At 37.9% G+C, this 18843-nt stretch overlaps 2 protein-coding genes across 4 annotated transcripts in view; one reads left to right on the forward strand and one right to left on the reverse strand.

Annotated features, from left to right (window-relative positions):
- Positions 1-1084: 1084 nt before the first annotated feature.
- The window catches only part of LOC118268842 (serine/arginine repetitive matrix protein 1), a 140919-nt gene continuing 123160 nt past the window's right edge, over positions 1085-18843 (reverse strand). For all 3 annotated transcript variants that reach the window (XM_050701249.1, XM_035583586.2, XM_035583585.2), the window contains 6 exons: positions 17464-17616; positions 15943-16044; positions 15013-15163; positions 14674-14760; positions 5444-6656; positions 1085-2731 (listed from right to left, as the gene is read on the reverse strand). In XM_050701249.1, the coding sequence (XP_050557206.1) occupies positions 1537-2731; positions 5444-6656; positions 14674-14760; positions 15013-15163; positions 15943-16044; positions 17464-17616 (2901 nt within the window). In that variant the 3' untranslated portion in view covers positions 1085-1536. The remainder of the gene's footprint in view (positions 2732-5443; positions 6657-14673; positions 14761-15012; positions 15164-15942; positions 16045-17463; positions 17617-18843) is intronic.
- LOC118268844 (N-terminal Xaa-Pro-Lys N-methyltransferase 1-like) lies at positions 18051-18823 on the forward strand. Its single transcript, XM_035583587.2, has one exon. It carries the CDS (start codon positions 18144-18146, stop codon positions 18801-18803), a length of 660 nt encoding a protein of 219 aa, XP_035439480.1. The 5' UTR covers positions 18051-18143; the 3' UTR covers positions 18804-18823.

Consider the following 18843-nt stretch of genomic DNA (forward strand, 5'->3'; position numbering starts at 1 on the left):
ACTTTGAAAATCAGGTTGAAGAGTAATTTCGATCCGATAGCGATTAGCATTATTTTCTTGTAATGATTACATTAGACAATTAATGGGAATCATTACTTTACATCGGCAATCAGTGATTATTGTGGTGCAAGGATTGCACCTGACTTCGTTAATTATAATAATTTGAAAACGATAAAGTAATTTCTTAATTATTTTTTAAATCGTTTCATATAATATAGTAGATTTATAATTAATAAAAATATTCGTTCTTCCGTCTCGATGCAGGAGTAGGAACGGGGTGGTTTCCACACTCCCTTTCGCCTCACGCAAAGTGAGAGAAGTTATTGGATGATTTTCCCACTCAAAAATAGGTAACTGGGAATCAGTTACCTTTGACTGTTGACTGTTGATGAAGTCTCTATCCCTTCTTTTATGTATGTAGGATTCATGATCAATTGGTGTTCCATTGGTTTTGCCTTGGAGACAGGCGTGAGGTTATGTATGTAGGTATGTAATTCAGATTATTATAAACCAGTGGAAGCTTGTTTCCCCTTGGATTTTTTTCTTCGCAATTTATTTTACAAAAGATCTTCGTTTCATGTGTTCTCGAGATTTGCGTTTAGCAAAACATTACGCGATTCATTTTATATTATAGATTAAGTAGGCGCTAAGGAGTATCCTACTCATGTAAATCAACTTAAGTGAAATGCTAAAATCTTTCTCCTGGCCTAGCCTAACCAATCTAGCCAGGCTTGGTACCAGATTCGGCTAAAAGACAGTATTTACATAGAAAATCTGCTTACTATCTTCTGCCATTCACTGATAGGGAATTGAACTCATGCTTGTATCAGATCACATAAAGATTGGCTGTGGGACATGCTAAGCGTGGGAGTGTGCTTCGGCACGAATCTGCCGACTCGATTGAAGTAACACCACGGCCTCACAGAAAACTGACATGAAACAACGCTTGTGTTTCATTGTGTGAGTGAGGTTACCAGATGCCCAATCACCCCACTTCACAATCCCCGACTATACCATAGAAATATACCATAAAAAAGTTAATTTAATTTGTCATTACAGGTAATTTTAAAATAAAACAAAAACCTTTAGTGCGTATTAACACATTATAATTTTATTGATACATTTTTTTACTACAAAATCTTATCTAGAATATTATTACTATTACTTATTAATTTCTTAAAAGTATCAATATAATGTTATTACAAAAATATAAAGCTATTCACAAAGTTAACGCTTTCGATTATAAAAACGTACCCGAAAATGTTTTATACTCATTAAGTACAATATGGACGGATTAAGGACATTATTAAAATTAAATTAGTAAAGCTCTATGACTTTTTACATGATAACACGAAGCTCCTTATCAATACGAACATTAACAACAGTTACTGTGTGTGAAAATAAAGTTAGATAACTTACTAACTAAAGCGTTTCAAAGATTCAGTCTGTGTATGACTTTGATTCATTTAGTACATTCGAAAATAATATGGCAGGATAAACATTTATAATTAAATTCCCTCAATGATACACAAGTTACTAATAATCTCTTATTTTCTCGATAACTTTATAGTTACTGCTCCTTCGTTCCGAGTACAATGGGCCATTCTTCTCATATCCGTGGGGCGCGGACCGGATACCATTTTCTATATACTTGGGGCTCACTATTGGCTCTTTGTATCCCCTGCTTTTCGTTACAGAATTTATTTCCCTTGACTCGATAATCTCCTTTGAGCGACCGTCCCTGGATGGCACGATCTTCTTGCTAACGGTCTCTACAGTGTCGGTCACACTGGGACGCTCCGGGTCGCCTGAGCGAGTGGTGTATCGATACGTTTCTGAATAGTTGTCACTACTGTTGCTTCCCCGTCTTATTGCCGGTGACTTTATCCTCGAATCCAGCCGGGACACAAAAGGACTCGTTTCCCTATTGAGCGATTCTGTCTTGTACAATGGTGTTTTCCTTTCTTCTGAGATACGCTCCTTGTAGTGCGGTGACGGTGTGTTGTATCGAGACGATAACCTGCTGCCGTCTGATTCGTCTTCAGCATGCAGTGTTTGGTATAGTTCTGGTGCTCTCTCACGAAGTCCTTTAAGGAATATCTTCTTCTTGTCAGTTTCATCATAAGATTTGCTAAAACCATTTGTATGCCCATTGGTCACTGGGGTGGTTTTACCGTATCTAGCTCCAAAGAGTCCGTCACGCCTGCGCTCAGTCTCGCGAGATACAGCATCGGCCAGGTCACGTTGACTGCGGTTTATAATGGACACAATTCCCGGACTCTTCAGCTGTTCTGGTGTTTCATCAAGCCGGCTTAGGTGGGGGTTGGATTTATACATAGTTGAGTAGTTGCGACTCATTGTAGATACGTAACGTGGGTGTGTCTCCTGTTCAGGAGCTCCCATAGCAAAACTCTTGCTCCTATTGAGAGCTTTGTAGGTCCGCGCTGGCTTCGCAGGTCCCGGTGGGTATCCGTTGATTTTACCGTCAGGTGTAGCTGTCACTGTGTTGTTGGAGATGTTGACGGCGCTGCTAGACCGCTTGTTGGGTGTGAGCCTGTGCCAGTACTTATTAGAACTGGGCTTCTGTGGTTCGGTGGATTTTTCTTTCCTATCGTGCAATTTCCTCGGCAACGTCTGCGCGCTGCGAGTGTAGTCCTCTTCGGGCTCGACGTTCGGATTCAGTCGACTTGTGGAGTGACTGAACCGACCCAGCGTGCTCGAGAATTGACCCCTGGAATCACAAAAGAAACAATTGAATATTTTTTATATAATCCGCTCATAAGATTTATTGCGTTTCGTGATCATGTAATACGCTAAGCCCACGTGCAATTATTGTGTCGTAGGTAAGTCGCAAAAACTAGTAATCTTGTTGGTGTTCTGGTAATTGGATTTAATGGGGAATCTCCTCCCACACGTCTAACGAGTATGCTTTGTTTTCGTTCATTTGACACGTCTTTGTTAGAGCCTAAACAAATTGTGCCTACAAGAAATATTTTAGAACTTAAAAGATTTATATCTGTTCTTATTTCAATGATCTGTAGGCGAACCGTTGCCGAGCTGAGACGTGTGTTGTCCAACAAAATGGCGGAAGCAAATTCTTCTATTGTATGTAATTTGCAAAATAATTATAACATACTAATTTGCATACACCAACCTCCACAAAAATGCGACAGGTGGTTATTAGAACATTTCCATGGAATGAGTCATTTGTCATTTGTCATTGTGGATACATTCTGACTTCTCAATAAAGTTGGTGTTTCACTGGACAAACACGAGTGAGTCATGCACTAAATAAGGGTTTCTTAGTGAATAAAGGTATATTTACCCTTAATAGGCAATGCCCATGGACGGTGATGGATAAAAAAGGCAAGATATGCCGGAACGCAGTTTTAATTGAAGGTGCATGATCGTGATTGACTGGTGAAACTAGTCGTATTGTCGTGTCAATTAATGTTGAATGAAGTTACTGTCTTTGTCTAGTAATTAGTCCTGGGATTGAGTTCAATTGAACGTTGTTTTGATGTCATTGTAACACTTGAGAGGATTACTTGATTGATGTTTGTTTGTGCTTAGCTGAAGATTCGGTTTGTTCTACGATTCGCCCTTGAGTTATTTTTATTTATTGGTCTTTTCACACATCATAGACATAATTCCGAATAGTACCCTAATTATTAACATTTCAGAATTTTTATTCAACTGCATAATAATTTGCACAATAAACCTTTTTTTGAGGACGGGGGCCTAGATTTTTGGAGATAAAAGACTACTTAACATACATACGAAACGATGCACTTGCCATACATTCATACAATTAGATACACACCTATTTAATTTATTGTACCATTATCCTTTCCGACCTCGACAAGCCTTTGAAAAATGCATTCTTGTATCATGTTTCACACAACGCATTGTGGGACGCCGATGTACTAAGTAATATTATAATACACATTTAAATCAAAGTGGCTATTCAAATAAGTACCTTACTCTGCTTCAATTAACGCACATAATTCCTTTTAAGTTGAGACCTAAGAAATAATAAATTTGCATGCATAGTAATTAGTTAGTAGCCTTGTGTGAGGCTGGACCTAACCTAGAACGGTGACAAGTTACGTATTGCTGTGTTATGGTACATTTTGTTTAAAATCTAGCTAAGTAACCTGACTTCGTTCTATTGTCTTAATTTATACGAAAAACTTACTATTTCTTTGTGCAAATTGTATGAGAATCTGTTTAACTGGATCTTGTGCGTAAAATGTGCAAGAAGATTGACAGACATAAACTCTACAACTAACTAGATTTAATACAACAATATTTAATCACACTATCATGCTAATATAAAAATGTGAAAGCTTGTTTATTTGTATGTTTGTCCGTCAATCACGCTGAAACTACTGAACGGATTTGGATGAAACTTGGTATACAGACACTTTTTATCTTACTAGAACGCGGGCGAAGCCGCTGGCAGGAGCTTAAGATTAAAATCGATTTAATAAATTGAAATTTGATGCTTTGTTATGTTTGTAACGTATAATATTCGTTTGGAATATTTCATTTTAAAATTAAAGACTAATAGCAAAGAAGTGTGAAACACTCGATCATAAAAATTAAAAATAGTTCCTACGTTATTATTTAGATTGGATATTCGAAACACAGCAAATATGAGTATTCAAGAGACTGAACGGTTTTTAAAATGTATTATTAACTTTACTGTTAAGTTATATCGTAACAAAGAAAATTTTAACACGCATGCACATTTAAAAATGTAACTACATAAGAATACAATTAAGTCTAAACTCGTTTAAAAATCCTTACATTTTTGCTTTGTATCCTTTAAAAGCTTGTTCTTTCCCCACAATAGCTGTATGAAAATGGCACTAATGAGTTCAACTGTTCATTGTAATCCGTACTAAGTCTAAGAATGTGACTTGCAAGGTAAATCTAGCTACCTCTGTACGCTCATGTAAACAATAGAACAAACAGACGCCGAGTGGCGAAACAACTCATACATAAGTCAAATACATACTCTTTTGAATTTGAAAATACTACGTTTTACCACGATTTACGAAACCTCGTCCAACCCACACGTTCCAAGTTAAAGCAAACTCTACCTTTATTACTATCGGCTCCTATCAAAACGCCGTAACTTTATGATAATCTAAACACAAAGCATTAATTAAAGGTTTCGTACATTTCGATGTAGGTGGACACGGCTCATGGTAGGACAACCTTCTATTTAAGGCTCATTGGTATATTTATTTTTTATGAAAATTGAATATCTATCATCTAAGATCATAGTTTAAAGCTTGACTACCAAAATAGATAAAAGCGAGAAGCTGTTTTGATCGGCCCACAATAAGTAGCGACACATTATATCTATTATATCACAATAGCTAATTAATTTTATCGATGTCGTTATAACAATAGGAAGTAGATTAAGGCTCACCTTTCTCGGTGATCACGGGCGTCGGCAGCGGCTGCGCGTCTCGAACTGCCCTCGTACTTGTGCTCGCGGCCGTAGATGCTGGGCGCGAAGGGGTCCTCCCCGAGGTAGTAGCGGTGCGGCGGCGCGACGGGGGGCGCCAGCTCGCCACCGTACTGCTTGTACGTACGCGAGGAGTGCTCCGGCGACGGAGTCCGAGAGTTGCGCCATCGAGCACGTCGCTCCGCAGACGCAGACCGAATCTTCCCTACCAACTTCCGAATCGAGTTACCGATCGCCGACCCCACCGACTTACGCGCTGGCGATGGACGCCGTCCATTGTCGGCAAAACGAGTCTTTTGATTTTGTTTACGCTCGTCACGATCCCTTCGCCTTGGTGGCGTACGATCTCTGTCTGAGCTTTCACGCCTTTCTCTGGGGGGAGAGTAATCTGGCGGAGGCTCGACGGCTGCTTCTTCACGACTGTCGCGTGACCTTCCCGAATTTTCATTGCGGGATGAGCTTCTGTAGCCACTATCGTAGCGATGCTCTTCAGACAATCTTTGTTTCGTTGGTCGTTTTCGTTCCGGCGCGATCGGCCGGTAGTCGTCTTCGACCGAGGGCTCGCGGAACGAGCGCTCTGCATCTAACGGCCGGAAAGGCGAGCCGCGTGGTGGACTGTGCATCGTTGACGACGATACGTAGGCGGAGTCGTCGCGCGAGGGCGGGTGGCGGCGGCCGATAGGTGATGACCTCCCCTGAGGCGAGTCGCGTTTCCCGTACACATGTCTTGGGGAGGAGCCGTTTAGTCGATCGTCACTAGCATATGGTGAACGCACTGTCGGTGGTGATGGGGATGAGCTACGTGGCTCCGGCATCCTGGGTTTGCTGGCACGTCTTTGTGACCAGTCAGCAACACCTTTAAAGTAGCCACCGGTCCTGTTCACTGGTGCTGCCGGTCGTTCGTCTGAGGGCGTCGACGATTTCGTTTTACGAAGAACTCGATCTCCATACACGGGTGGTGGTGGTACTGATGATGTCTTCCCGTAGTATCCCTCGTCTTCAGCCTTCTTGTAGAACGTAGGGTCCGGTCTCCGGCCTATTTCTTCAGCTATGGAGTCATGTGAGGAGCGGGATTCACTGCCGAAATGATTCTCGAGCCACTTTGATGTTTCTTTCTTGCGTGTTTCTTCCTCAATGTCGTAGTCAACGGGGCGTTTGTAATCCTTGTCGTGTTCTGTAAACAGAGTAAACTATGAGCGCGGAGCAACAGAGCGGCGGCGCGGGCGCGCGCGCAGCGTCTCACGGTGGAGTGGCGCACGCGTCGCATCCTCTACCACACGCTATGGCGTAATCATTCAGTCAATAAGTTTGCCAAACTATCGAAGGTCAATGGGATGTATACTCGAGACGACTTTACTTAACTACTAGACAATCGGTACCGTGCATATTATTCACTGAATGATAATTTCTAGGTCAGTATTGCTTCACGTTATGTTTATGGTGTTATATAATTATTGTCAGCTTTGGTGGTCATTTAACTTAGATGGTAATACTGCTATTGTATTTAGATCTGTATTCTTAGTTCGTGGCCATTTTAGGAGATATCTGAAGGGAGAAATTGTGGTCAATGGGAATTATTATGAATAAACAAATACATTACAGATACCAAATAGAGATCGGTAGTAAATAAGGTTTGATATGTTCATTGTTAGCGGTTGTTCGTAAACAATATTAAGGCCTTTTTAAGCTTGAAAGGGCACCGACAGGTCGTCACCTACATACATAAATAAAGTTGTATCAGCAAGATTGACAAGTCGCTGACATTACAACACGGCACACGGAACCCGGTGATCTTCGCAATCAAGTTTACACGCCCTATAAGCTTCAACGTCATTGCGAAAACTGTGATTAAATACCCATTTATGAGGAAATTTTTATCTTAAAATATACATCGTTCTTGCTTATGCTAGTGTTAGCCAATTCTATTAGAGCATCCTAATGAAAATAAAAGTTAAACTGGAAATGCACCGCAATCATAATGATGGATATTATTTTTTTTTTTTTATAGTGGGATTTAATAGTGGTTCCTGATACTTCCTTTAAAATAGGTCCTCCCCTAATGAGACTGATATCTAGCGAAAACTGAACGCAGGTTTTACATATGGGTACGTTTTTATTAATTTAAAGGGCTTTGTCGCTTAATATCGCCCAGTGCAGGAAAAACAAAGTTTGGATACTTATTACTAGCTTACGATCTACTTATTACTAATTTGTACAAGTGTTGTGCTTTATCGGACACTGGAAAAGCAAGAATGGAGTTACTAAGGCCAATGTCATTCAATGGGTACGTTAATCAGATAGTATAATTAAACTGGTGCTAATTTAGATAGAAATGTATTATTATCAATACTTTAAATGTAAAGTAATGACAAAAACAAGGCACAATCAAGCTTTTTATAAGATATTAATGAGCATCTAGATCAATCTGATGAGTAGAAGATCAGCTCCACAAACCCTTAACTCAAGTAAGTTACCGGCCTTTAAAAAAAAAGAATTACAATCTTTACTTGAAGCGATACCTTCTAACTGTAATGACAATTGTATAGCTTTTATATCACAAGTCATTGTGTAACTATTATTTCATTAAAAGCACAGAAAATAATAACCTAATACATGTTTCACCCATAAATACACCTCGTAAACCAAGCAGAATGAATCACATTAGGTAAAACATGAAACCATAAAGTTATGCTTTCTGAACTTTAATGCCCTAGCATTGAATGCTAAAGCCTCATTGTTCAGTGTTCAGTACTGTTATTTTACGACAATACGCAAAGTGACGTCACTGTAAATTCTGATAACTTATGCTGATATAAATGCGAAGTAGGATTTGTGGTTCTTGGTATTTTATGGGAATATTAACTTGTTAACTGTTTGGTACTAGAGCCGTCGTCGACTGAGCGACCAAAGGAAATAAGTGGTTTTTGTCATTCTACAGCTTACTAGGTATATCGATATCGTATATCGATCGACGATATTCCAACAGTGACGTTCGGCGTATGCACTCAAAATGCCGTCAGACCACTACAAATGAGGCCCAGAAGAGCTGATGCCTGATCCGAAGCTGCGGACTATCTAGCGGGTTTACCGAGGCTCCAGCTCGTAAAGCAGGAGTAGGAACGGGGTGAATTTTAGTCACTCAGAGTCTGACACTCCCTCTCGCCTCGCCCAAAGCGAGAGAAGTCATAGAATGAGATTCCCCCGCAAAAAAGCAGCTTACTATAACGTAGCAACGCTACACCAACAGTAACGTGAAAGATAAATAAACGAAGCACCTACTCTCACAATAATGTTTTCAGGAAGAAAATAATATATTTTTTAATAAAAATACAACATCAGACCCATTGCATGATCAGCTGCATAAATATAAAGAGTTGAGTCATCACCGTTGCATCAGGGTCATGAAAAAACGGTAGATATCTTTGGTCGAAATTAATTTATAATATTCATATTAATTATCAAAGCATTATTTATTAACCGAATCGAACTAAGAATATGTCGCGTGATTTTATCTATGCAACTAGATACCTACTAAATCAAGAATAACATAATGACGAAACCTAAAGAAATCGACAAACATAAAACAGTCGGAACTCGCATAAAAACAGCCAAGATTTCCCTAAACACCATATTTTGCTCGAAAATTTTCATCATATTGCGGTAAACGGGTCTATGGACATTGGACATGTCCCAACCTTCCATCCGAATGGCGAGCTCCGAGCGTAGGCCCAACGACTTACCATATGCGGCAACTTGATGGGCATGTACCATTAAATTGGCCAATTAAACTCTCGTTTGAAGAACACGTGTGTTTACTAACTCCTTAATTGTTCGCAAAACAATTTACCTCCCTGATTTGTGGGGGAAAGTGACTAGGTCATTGAGATTTAGATTAAGCTTATGTTTTTGGGACTGTCATGTGTAGCCGAATGTATTTACGTGACAATATAATCTACCCAGATTCTCTAAAATCTCATCTAAAGAATCTCGTGTGTCTCAAACAAAAAAATAAAACTGCGAGTGCCTATGCACTCGCAGTTTTATGTTTGTTATGGATGTTTGAGACACACTAAATTAATTATTAAGTTATCATATTGCGTGTATGTTTGTTATGGATGTTTGAGACACACTAAATTAATTATCAAGTTATCGGCTTACTCATGTAACTGTTTGACGAGGAACACGACTAGTTTCAAGCGAATCACTCTTTCCTAGTGAGTAAGCCGATAACATAATAATAATTAACAAATGTAGTATTTCATAGAAAGAAATAAGACCGAGGAAGTTACTACTATCAAAACTTTACATAGGTGCCAACCATTTAAACTTTTACTTGCAGTAAATGTATAGTCCTATAGGTACATATACAACAATCAAGCTAAAGAACTAATATTCATTGCCAATACAATACCTTGTGAATTATCCTACTTAAGTATAATTAGGTATACAAGGAAAATGAAAACTCCAGCCAGCTTCACAATCCTTTATAGACCCAATGCACTTTAAAATAGAGTCTATCATCCAACAGCCAAACTTGAAGGCTTGGAATTTGTCTCGGATGTGCCAGGAAGTATCGTCCCTCACTCCTACTATGGGCATCCTACGTACGGTGCGTAGGTTCGTAACTGTGCCGGCAATACATTTCCATAAAGTACCTAAGTACGGTAACTACAGTACCAGGCGATAAATATTGCAGATTGACCTATTGAAAAGGTGGTTTTATTGATGCATTTTTATTTATATGAGACTTATTTTGAGGGTTGAAAGTCATTCAATTACTTCTCCCGTCTTGGGTGAAGCGAGAAGAAGTATCAGATTTTAAATGACTTTAAACCACTCAGTTCCTTCTACTGCTCTTAGGGCTGAATATGTTAGGTATTCCGTGACTCCGAATCAGGCATCAGCTTTACTGGGATCCCAAAGACCCCTCCAAGACTGAGTACCGTACTCGGATCTGTTCTGGTCAGCCGGCGATCTACCCTTGCTCGCAGACCCGTACGTTTATTTAAGATAAACATCGTGCTTTTCCATGAAAGTTTTCAATTAACTCCCATTTCGACATATCGTATATCTGTTCAGAACGATTGTAAATAAACGCGCAGATGTGCAATATTTAATGCCAGGTACTTTACTAGCTGGTTGCAGGAAGCAAGCAAAGTTATCGAATTAAAATAATGGGCATTGTGATTAGTGTGATTACATAATATGAAGTAAGCACGTCCTTATCAATTCAAAGAAGAACCAAATCAATACTTTGGTTTCTTTTGTAAAACCTTCGGTATTCTTTTTGATGGTCTTTTAGTTTTTTTAAAGGTACATTTGTATAATAACAATTTGTGCCGCAACAGCGTAAGATACTCATGAAGAAGAGTCCCACCGTGACTTGAAACTAATAGAGCTTTTCTCCATTATGTTATGTGAGCATACCGGTATTTTTAATTAATTTTGTATGGTACATATTCATTCAAAGAACACACAAAGGACGCCAAGGTTCCTTATTTTCCATTTCATTAAATATCGTCAAATATAAATTATCGATAAGCAAAGTTCAACTGCAAAATTTTATTGAAGTTCATACATCAAATTCAGTTTTACTAATTGCACAGCGTAATTGCATTAGTTCGCCAAAATGCATTAGTGCACACAACACAATAATATATTATAAATTTTTTCCTCAATTCATCTCACACGTCCAAACCAAATCAGTTAATGTCGTTTGCAATGAGGAAGGAGCATTCAATTCGCTTGTATGTCGCACTACGGTCGAGTAACTCGATCGATCAACTTGAATGCAAACAATAGCAAGTTGTAAACAACGGGCAACTAGCCACAAGGTCGGTATGTGTACCAGTTCCCACTAGCGCACTAGTTACACTGCCCGGCGATAGATATTGCACATCGACTTGTAGAAAGAGATTATTTTGTATAACATATTTTTTTTTGTGGAATAGAAAGCAAATAGGCAGATGTATGTCTAATGGTAAGCGATTAGCATCACCCATTTAATACCCAAAACACCAGACAACACAACATCTATTTTATTTGGAAAAGCTTTTTCTTTATCAATCTATTTATGACCCTTGGAGACCCGGAGACTTAAGACGCTTCTCATGCATGAGGGTGCGGGTTCGAAACTTACCAACGACAAAGTACCAATGTGACTTTTTCTCAGCATTTTGTTATAAATTTAGACACCACTGAATAGTGGTGACGGAAAACGTCATGAAGGAACCTGGACTTATAATTTCTAATTATAAGTTTAAGCTCGAATAATTTTAGCGGTTCATAATCATGCCAGTATACGCGGTGACTTGACTTGTCTCTTTCCAATGTTCGGTGTGCAATATTTCACGCCACGGACTGTACTGGAATAGTATATTTGGTCAGAACTATGAATAAATTATCAAATTGATGGATTGACAAAATTACGTAATTTATCGCTTGCATCTGATTCTTGTTTCGTAAACGTTACATTGATATTTATTATGATTTGTTTCCGAAACTTTGATTTCGTTTATGATTTATAGGTTGACGGTTTTATTTTATTGTCCTTCTATTAATTAAGAGTTTTGGTAATCATCATATGGGTGTGATTGCCATCTGGACTACCTACTTATTTATAAACAAAGCGCGTTTGTAGTTACTGCTATTATTATCATTAGAAAAAATACTCATAAACTTAGTAACGTAAAAAACATTACGTAGACATTGAAGTAGCAAAGATTACATTTATGATTTTGGTTTCATATTGACATAATAATATAGATTAACCTAAAAAAGCCACTTTAGGTCTACACAAAAACAAAATATCTATACATATCCAATAAACGCAACTAGACGTGTAAAAAAATTAAAAATAACACAACAAAACAATAAATAACAAAATCACATCGGACATATTTCAATCAACTTCAAAATAAAGTGTTGAACATCTCGATAACTTTATACGAAACTAATAATATAATGGCCTCTAATAGCTTTTAAATCATTCGACACCAATTTGTAAGAAGTACCCAAGACAGCGTCGCCTTAGGCGTAGTTTAGACATACGGGATTGAGAAATATTGACGGACAACTTGTTTGGTGTCAATCTTAAATGAGATATTTGAAGCCCACAAACATATATATTAGAATTCCAGAAAGCCAAGCTGAAAAACATTGTTTTTTTTTTATTTAAGTATTTAACTTTTTGCAACTTTATTTTGCAAATGCGAGGTTAATGCCATAGGCATCCTCGCTAGCCAACCTTTAGGTGATGCAGTAAGAATGTGTTCGGAGAATTGGTACAATGTTTGTAGTATACGTCCCGCACTCCCTGTAAAGTGTCACACATTATGGGGGAAATCCAGTGACATCTCTTTGTTTTTGCTTCATGTGTGGGCTCTACGTTCTCTATTTTTCGTATGATTACGAGAGGAGAAGAAGATTTCTTTCAAACTAATGTTTTAAGTAATCTCAGTATGAATTCAATCAAACTATTCGAACTTTTTTTAAGGCGAGAAAATCATGCCGCATGACTTCTCCCGCCTTGGGTGAGAAGGAGTGTCAGACTCTTAATGACTAAAAATCACCCCGTTCCTACTTCTGCTTTTCAAGCCGGAGCCCCGGTAAACCCGCTAGATAGTCCGCAGATCTGGATAAACTGTTTAAACCTTAACATCATTATAAAAGTATTTAAAAGTAAGGTATACATTTAATTGCGACCGACTACGACAACTGCCCACGGCGCCTACCCATAAAATACTCTATGAACTTTTAAGGCAACTCGTTATTGCGAATAGTTTATAACTACCGTGACGCGTGTCCGACAACTAATCTCATTGGCTGTTACAAATACGTTTAGTCTATTCAACCAATGAGATGCAAGTAAATTATATTCATCATACATGATTTAAATGTTCGTACTAATTAAGATTCTATTTTGAATGAGGTATGCGTGTAAGAAATAAATTGCGCGTTATTCATTTGTTATGTGGGTAGTATTGATGTTAACACGTATTATTACATGCTTAATGACGATCATTATACGCTGTACTCGTGGATAAAGGCCTATTAACTGAAGTAATTTAGGTTTTTTCTGGAGATAGGAGTCTGGAATTGTGCCCAGTATATGGCAATAGGCTCACTCCCTATTACACGGGACTTACATTGTACAGTGGCATTACGTGCTGTAATATGCACCTCTGCCTACCCCTTCAGAGATAAAAGGCGTGACGTTGCTATATAGGTTTTTACTGAGTACCTATATTGTTGTTTATTGTTCTGGTTCGAAGCTAGTACCGCTACATAATTATATCATCAATTTCCTAAATGGTGCAAAGGTTCTAAGTTTATTTTTTAGGGGGAAAAACCATTCTTCGACTTATTTCGCCTTGGGTGAAGCGTAATAGAGTGTCGAGACTCATACTGACTAAAAACCACCCCTTTACTACTCCTGTTTCTGGTCTGACATCCATTTAGTTTTCAGCGGTTCTAAGTCTATTCTAAGCTTCTATTCAGATTATAGATACGGAACTCTTTAACCACCAAGGCTGACACTAAATATGGCCTCAACTATAAACGCATTAACATAATCGCACACAAGACAGGTTGATTCTCATGAATGAACTTATTTAGTAAAGAATGGCAAACTTCGACTTGATAATAAATAATCACGATTCATGGTATTATGTAACACTTATGTTATAAAACGTAAAAGGAGATTAGAATATTAACGAGGTTGTATTGTTATGTTTTGCCAATTTAGCAATTTATGGGGTGAAGATTGATGTTCCTTTTAATTTTATTTGATGCTTTAGCTCATATTTTATGAGTAGGTTGAAATGTCAAGCTCTTTCCTACTTATATTTTATGTACCGTAGTAAATAGGACTCTATTGTATTCCAAAATGTTTACTTTATTATATTAGATGGCGCTGTTTATACAAACTATACTACTATAGTTCTTATACATAACTAATATAATAATTATTTTCATGTAACATATTAGAAACTTGATTTTCTTGAAACATATTTACAAGAAAAAAGTGTCCTAAAATATATTTCAGTTTTAGCGCCATCTGTTAGCATTGTTACACACTACGACTTCTTTGTATAAAATTAACAGCGCCATCTATCATTGAGTAGCAAAACTATATTTATCTTCAAGCCATCTAGTGGTAGACTACAGAACTAATTAGTTCCAACACTTACCGACTTGGCGAAGGCGTCGCTGGCGTCTCATTCTGACTGATAAACTGTCCCAGTCATCATCCATGTTTGGCTGCCCGTCTCTTTCAACTGCAAAAAATATGTATTATGTAATTACTCAGTTTTTTTTTTAATTAGGACATATTTTTACACGCCGTAAAAGGGGACATTGGATACCTATGTCATTCGATCAAAAAGCGGCCCCAAAGTTGCAGAACTTAACAAGACTAAAAATCTATACTGTAGCGCAATATGATAAGGTAGAAAACTTCTATTTATCTTTCTTTAGCTTGATGTGCGTGTAATACCTGTATTTGCTAACTATTTTTATTGAATACAAACCTTCTTCAGTGCGAGACCGCGAATTGATGTGCGTAGCGACCCGCAAGCCGCCCGCCATTAGATCAGTGCTCTGCTCAAGATCGACTCTCTTCCTTCGCTCCGTGCCACTCGTCTCTTCTACCACGCTCTTGTCACTTGGCAGGGATTTTGCCTGGCAAGAGTGAAAATATAAATTTAAGTATTAACTAAATTTTATTGCTTTGATGACCATATCGATGTTGATGATGATGATACATGAAAAAGGGATAATGAATTTGTCTGACGTTCAATTTTCTAATGAATTTACATAAAAACGTGTACAACACAGAATATTATGCGATCCGTACGCTCCTGTACAATCAAAAGACATCTAAGACATTATTGTTAGTTACGCAATCGTTAGGCTTTAAATTACAAACATACAAATAACTAAAGAACAATGAAAGTAACTAAATCTCCATTAAAAGTTATGGGTAAAGAAAGAATGATTTAATAGCAAGTCATTTGATCACAATTTATTTTATATAGAAATCGATAGTATAGACAAATATGATAAATGATGAGTTTGCTATTATTTAGTATAAGCACGAAGTTTATTTTTACTTTCCCAATTTCATTTCATTGTTCTTACTAGAAACTTTCTAGGTGCTTACCTACACAGATTTAGGAACTGTTTTGTTATTTTTAAGTTTAAATTATTTTAACTAACATAATTCTTTGACTGCCAGTAGAAAACTGTTGAAGGCAAATCCTCCGCTAACGTTGGTCACCGGTGACCACCACGGCGTTCAATGTGTTAAGTACCTATCATATAAATTCAAAAGTAAAAAAGAATTACACTATTTACCTAAACTTTGATCCCTATCACTTATAAGTTTCTAATTCATCCTTCACTTATAAAATCTACCAGTTCCAAACACAACAAACTCATAATAAACATTATTCTCTTACCTCTTCTTTAGATAGTTCTTCGTCGCAGACTCGTTCTTGTTCCTTGGTGTGCCGTGTCTCCGTCACAATCGTGCCATCTGGACGTAGCGCCCGCAGTTCCTCCTGCAAACCAAACGATAATTTAACTAAGTATAGATTTATTATAAACAGCTATTTATATTTCGCTTGTAGCCTATTATTAACAAACTTCTAAAAAAAAACGAAAGTATGTATGTTTGTGCGCGATTATCTCGTGTTTGGCTGAACTGAATTTGATGCGGTGTTTAGCATGCTATTTTTCAGACTTAGGAGAAAGTTTTAGAGATCATCACTTAAAACAATGGAGGCGGTAAGGAAAATTGAAGGCGGTTCCATTTAAAAATAAGTTTTGTTGCTAAAGTGGTATAATGTCACTAATCTCCAACCCGCCAAGCGTGGAGACAAAACCTCTGATATAGAGGTCCACAGTCCAGCAGTAGACTGTCAGGGACTGTTGATATTGTTATTGTATGACGTCATTAGGTCAATCACGATAAAAAGTAGTTGAAGTCCAAATTGGTCAAGTCAAATTAGACCATTTAAGTAAAGTTTTACAGTCCATATTTCGAAAGTCCTGCCCATTTTAGAATTTTTGGAAACAGGTCAATTGTTAAGTCAACGATAAAACAATGACCTCGTACTAGTTTTTATTGATTCGAAGAAACGAAAAAATCCAACTCATCGAATTAGCGAGTTTTGGTATAGATCAGTAATTTGTATTTGATTTTCTACTTAGGAGATTGGTATCAAACAAAATTGGAATTTCAGTTAGCAGGTGTCAATAATAAGGCAAATAATGGAAATGTGGTAAACACCGTTATGAGTCAATAAGGTACAAAATTGGTTGACATTTATTATTCTAGTTGTAACTATCCTCGACCTAGTATTTTGACCATCTGTGTATGCAACAAAAGCTCTCTGTTTATTTGTCTAGACAGTTTTAATGGTAACAATGTATGGCTCGTTCTTTCCATAGGAATCTACACTTTGGAACGAGCAACATTAGCTTCACTAAAGATTTGACAGACAGACGTTATTAATATTATTACATTTGACGTTCAAAAGTGCCATCCTGGTCTATTTGAAATAAATGAGTCTGATTTGATTTGATCCTCGATTTGGTAACAATGTATGTTTATGCTTTACAGAACATTGTGCATAAATATGCTCATTGAATCTTGAAATTAGTCGACGTTCCTCGTCAAACAAATACGTGCGTAAGTCGATAACATCATAATTAATTGTTCATACAGTTTTGACACTTTTTTATGAAAAACATCGCCGAATAAATGTTTCTAATGAGAAGGTAATACAGTCAATTTGTTAATTCACACAACGCATTTGTGCCTATATTATTTCTCTGTTTTTGCGGGAATCGAACCCGCTACACGTTATGCGGCAGCTGTTTACCCTGCTACCGTGCCAACCGCACAATCAAAAAAGTCAAAGCCATAGCTTCTATTCGTACTGTCTAATAAAATTATAAGGTTTATAAACACTTACGGTATCATCAGTTGTGATAGTGGTGTTGTACGCGACTGTATCCTTGACGAGCGTGGGGCCGCGTGGAACGAGCGCCAGCTGATGCTCCGTCTGCGACCTCAGAGCATCGCGGATGTCCTCCTCCGGGGTCTCATTCACTGCCGCTATCAGAGCCTGGAGCAAAAGAAAATATTATATTAGTACGATAAGTAAAGGAACTTAAAGATTTTTTTATTACGTCACGCCTTTTATCCCCGAAGAGATAGGCAAAGGTGCACATCATGGCACATAATGCCAATGTACACCCACATTTCACAATTTATGTAGTAAGTCCTTTGTAATAGGTGGTGAGCCTACAATGAAATTGCCGTATACTGGGCACAATTCTAGACTCCATGCTACCACTGAGAAATTTTCGAAAAAACAAAAAAAGCTCAGTAATATTTTGCCTGACCAGGGAATCGAACCCGAGACCCCTTGCCCGGCCGTCGCACTTGCAACCACTCGGCCAACGAGGCAGTCGAACTTAAAGATATTTTAATAAATAAGGTAATAATACTTCATAAGTGTTGAATACGACTTCCTTGATTTACGTTTAAATTGATTAAAAAGAAAACGTCATAAGTGTCATCAGAGACAGTTTGTCAACAAAAAAATGGTTATATTATAATTTTGACTTGAAGTGGTTAAAAAATGGCAAAATGACCGAAAGTCTATTTTACTCTCGAGCAGCTCAATATTGGGCAAATGTGCCAGCGACTGTCGATGGAGTGCTCGGAGGCTTTGGTCACATCTCACAAACCGACATCGAAGGTTCGAAGGCGTTCTTAGATGCTATACTTGCCTTCGAAAATCCACCCGCTACCAACTTAGCATTGGATTGTGGTGCGGGCATCGGCAGAGTCACCAAGTACGTACTACTGCCACGATTCGAAAAAGTCGATTTGGTTGAACAAGATGAAAAATTCCTAAAAACCGCCGAAGAATTCATCGGAAAGAGTAACGAGAAGTTAGGCACATTATACCAAAATGGTCTTCAGAACTTCAAGCCACATAAAACCTACGATCTCATTTGGTGCCAATGGGTAACTGGACATTTGAAGGATTATGATTTGATTGATTTCTTCGAGAGATGCCGAATGTCTTTGAACAAGAATGGCGTGATGGTAGTAAAGGAAAACATAGCAACGTCTAAGGAACTAGAGTACGATGAGACTGACTCATCAGTAACACGGCCTATAGAGCTACTACAGATATTATTCTCCGAAGCCAGACTGAAGATAGTGAAAACTGACATCCAACAAGGTTTCCCAACCGAAATTTACCCTGTGCATTCATTTGCATTGACTAGTATGGACTAATAAATAGCTAAATGCTTTAATAGTATTTTTTTTTACTAAG

The sequence above is a fragment of the Spodoptera frugiperda genome, chromosome 2 (genome assembly GCF_023101765.2).
Source record: "Spodoptera frugiperda isolate SF20-4 chromosome 2, AGI-APGP_CSIRO_Sfru_2.0, whole genome shotgun sequence".
In the NCBI taxonomy this organism is placed as follows: Eukaryota; Metazoa; Arthropoda; class Insecta; order Lepidoptera; family Noctuidae; genus Spodoptera; species Spodoptera frugiperda.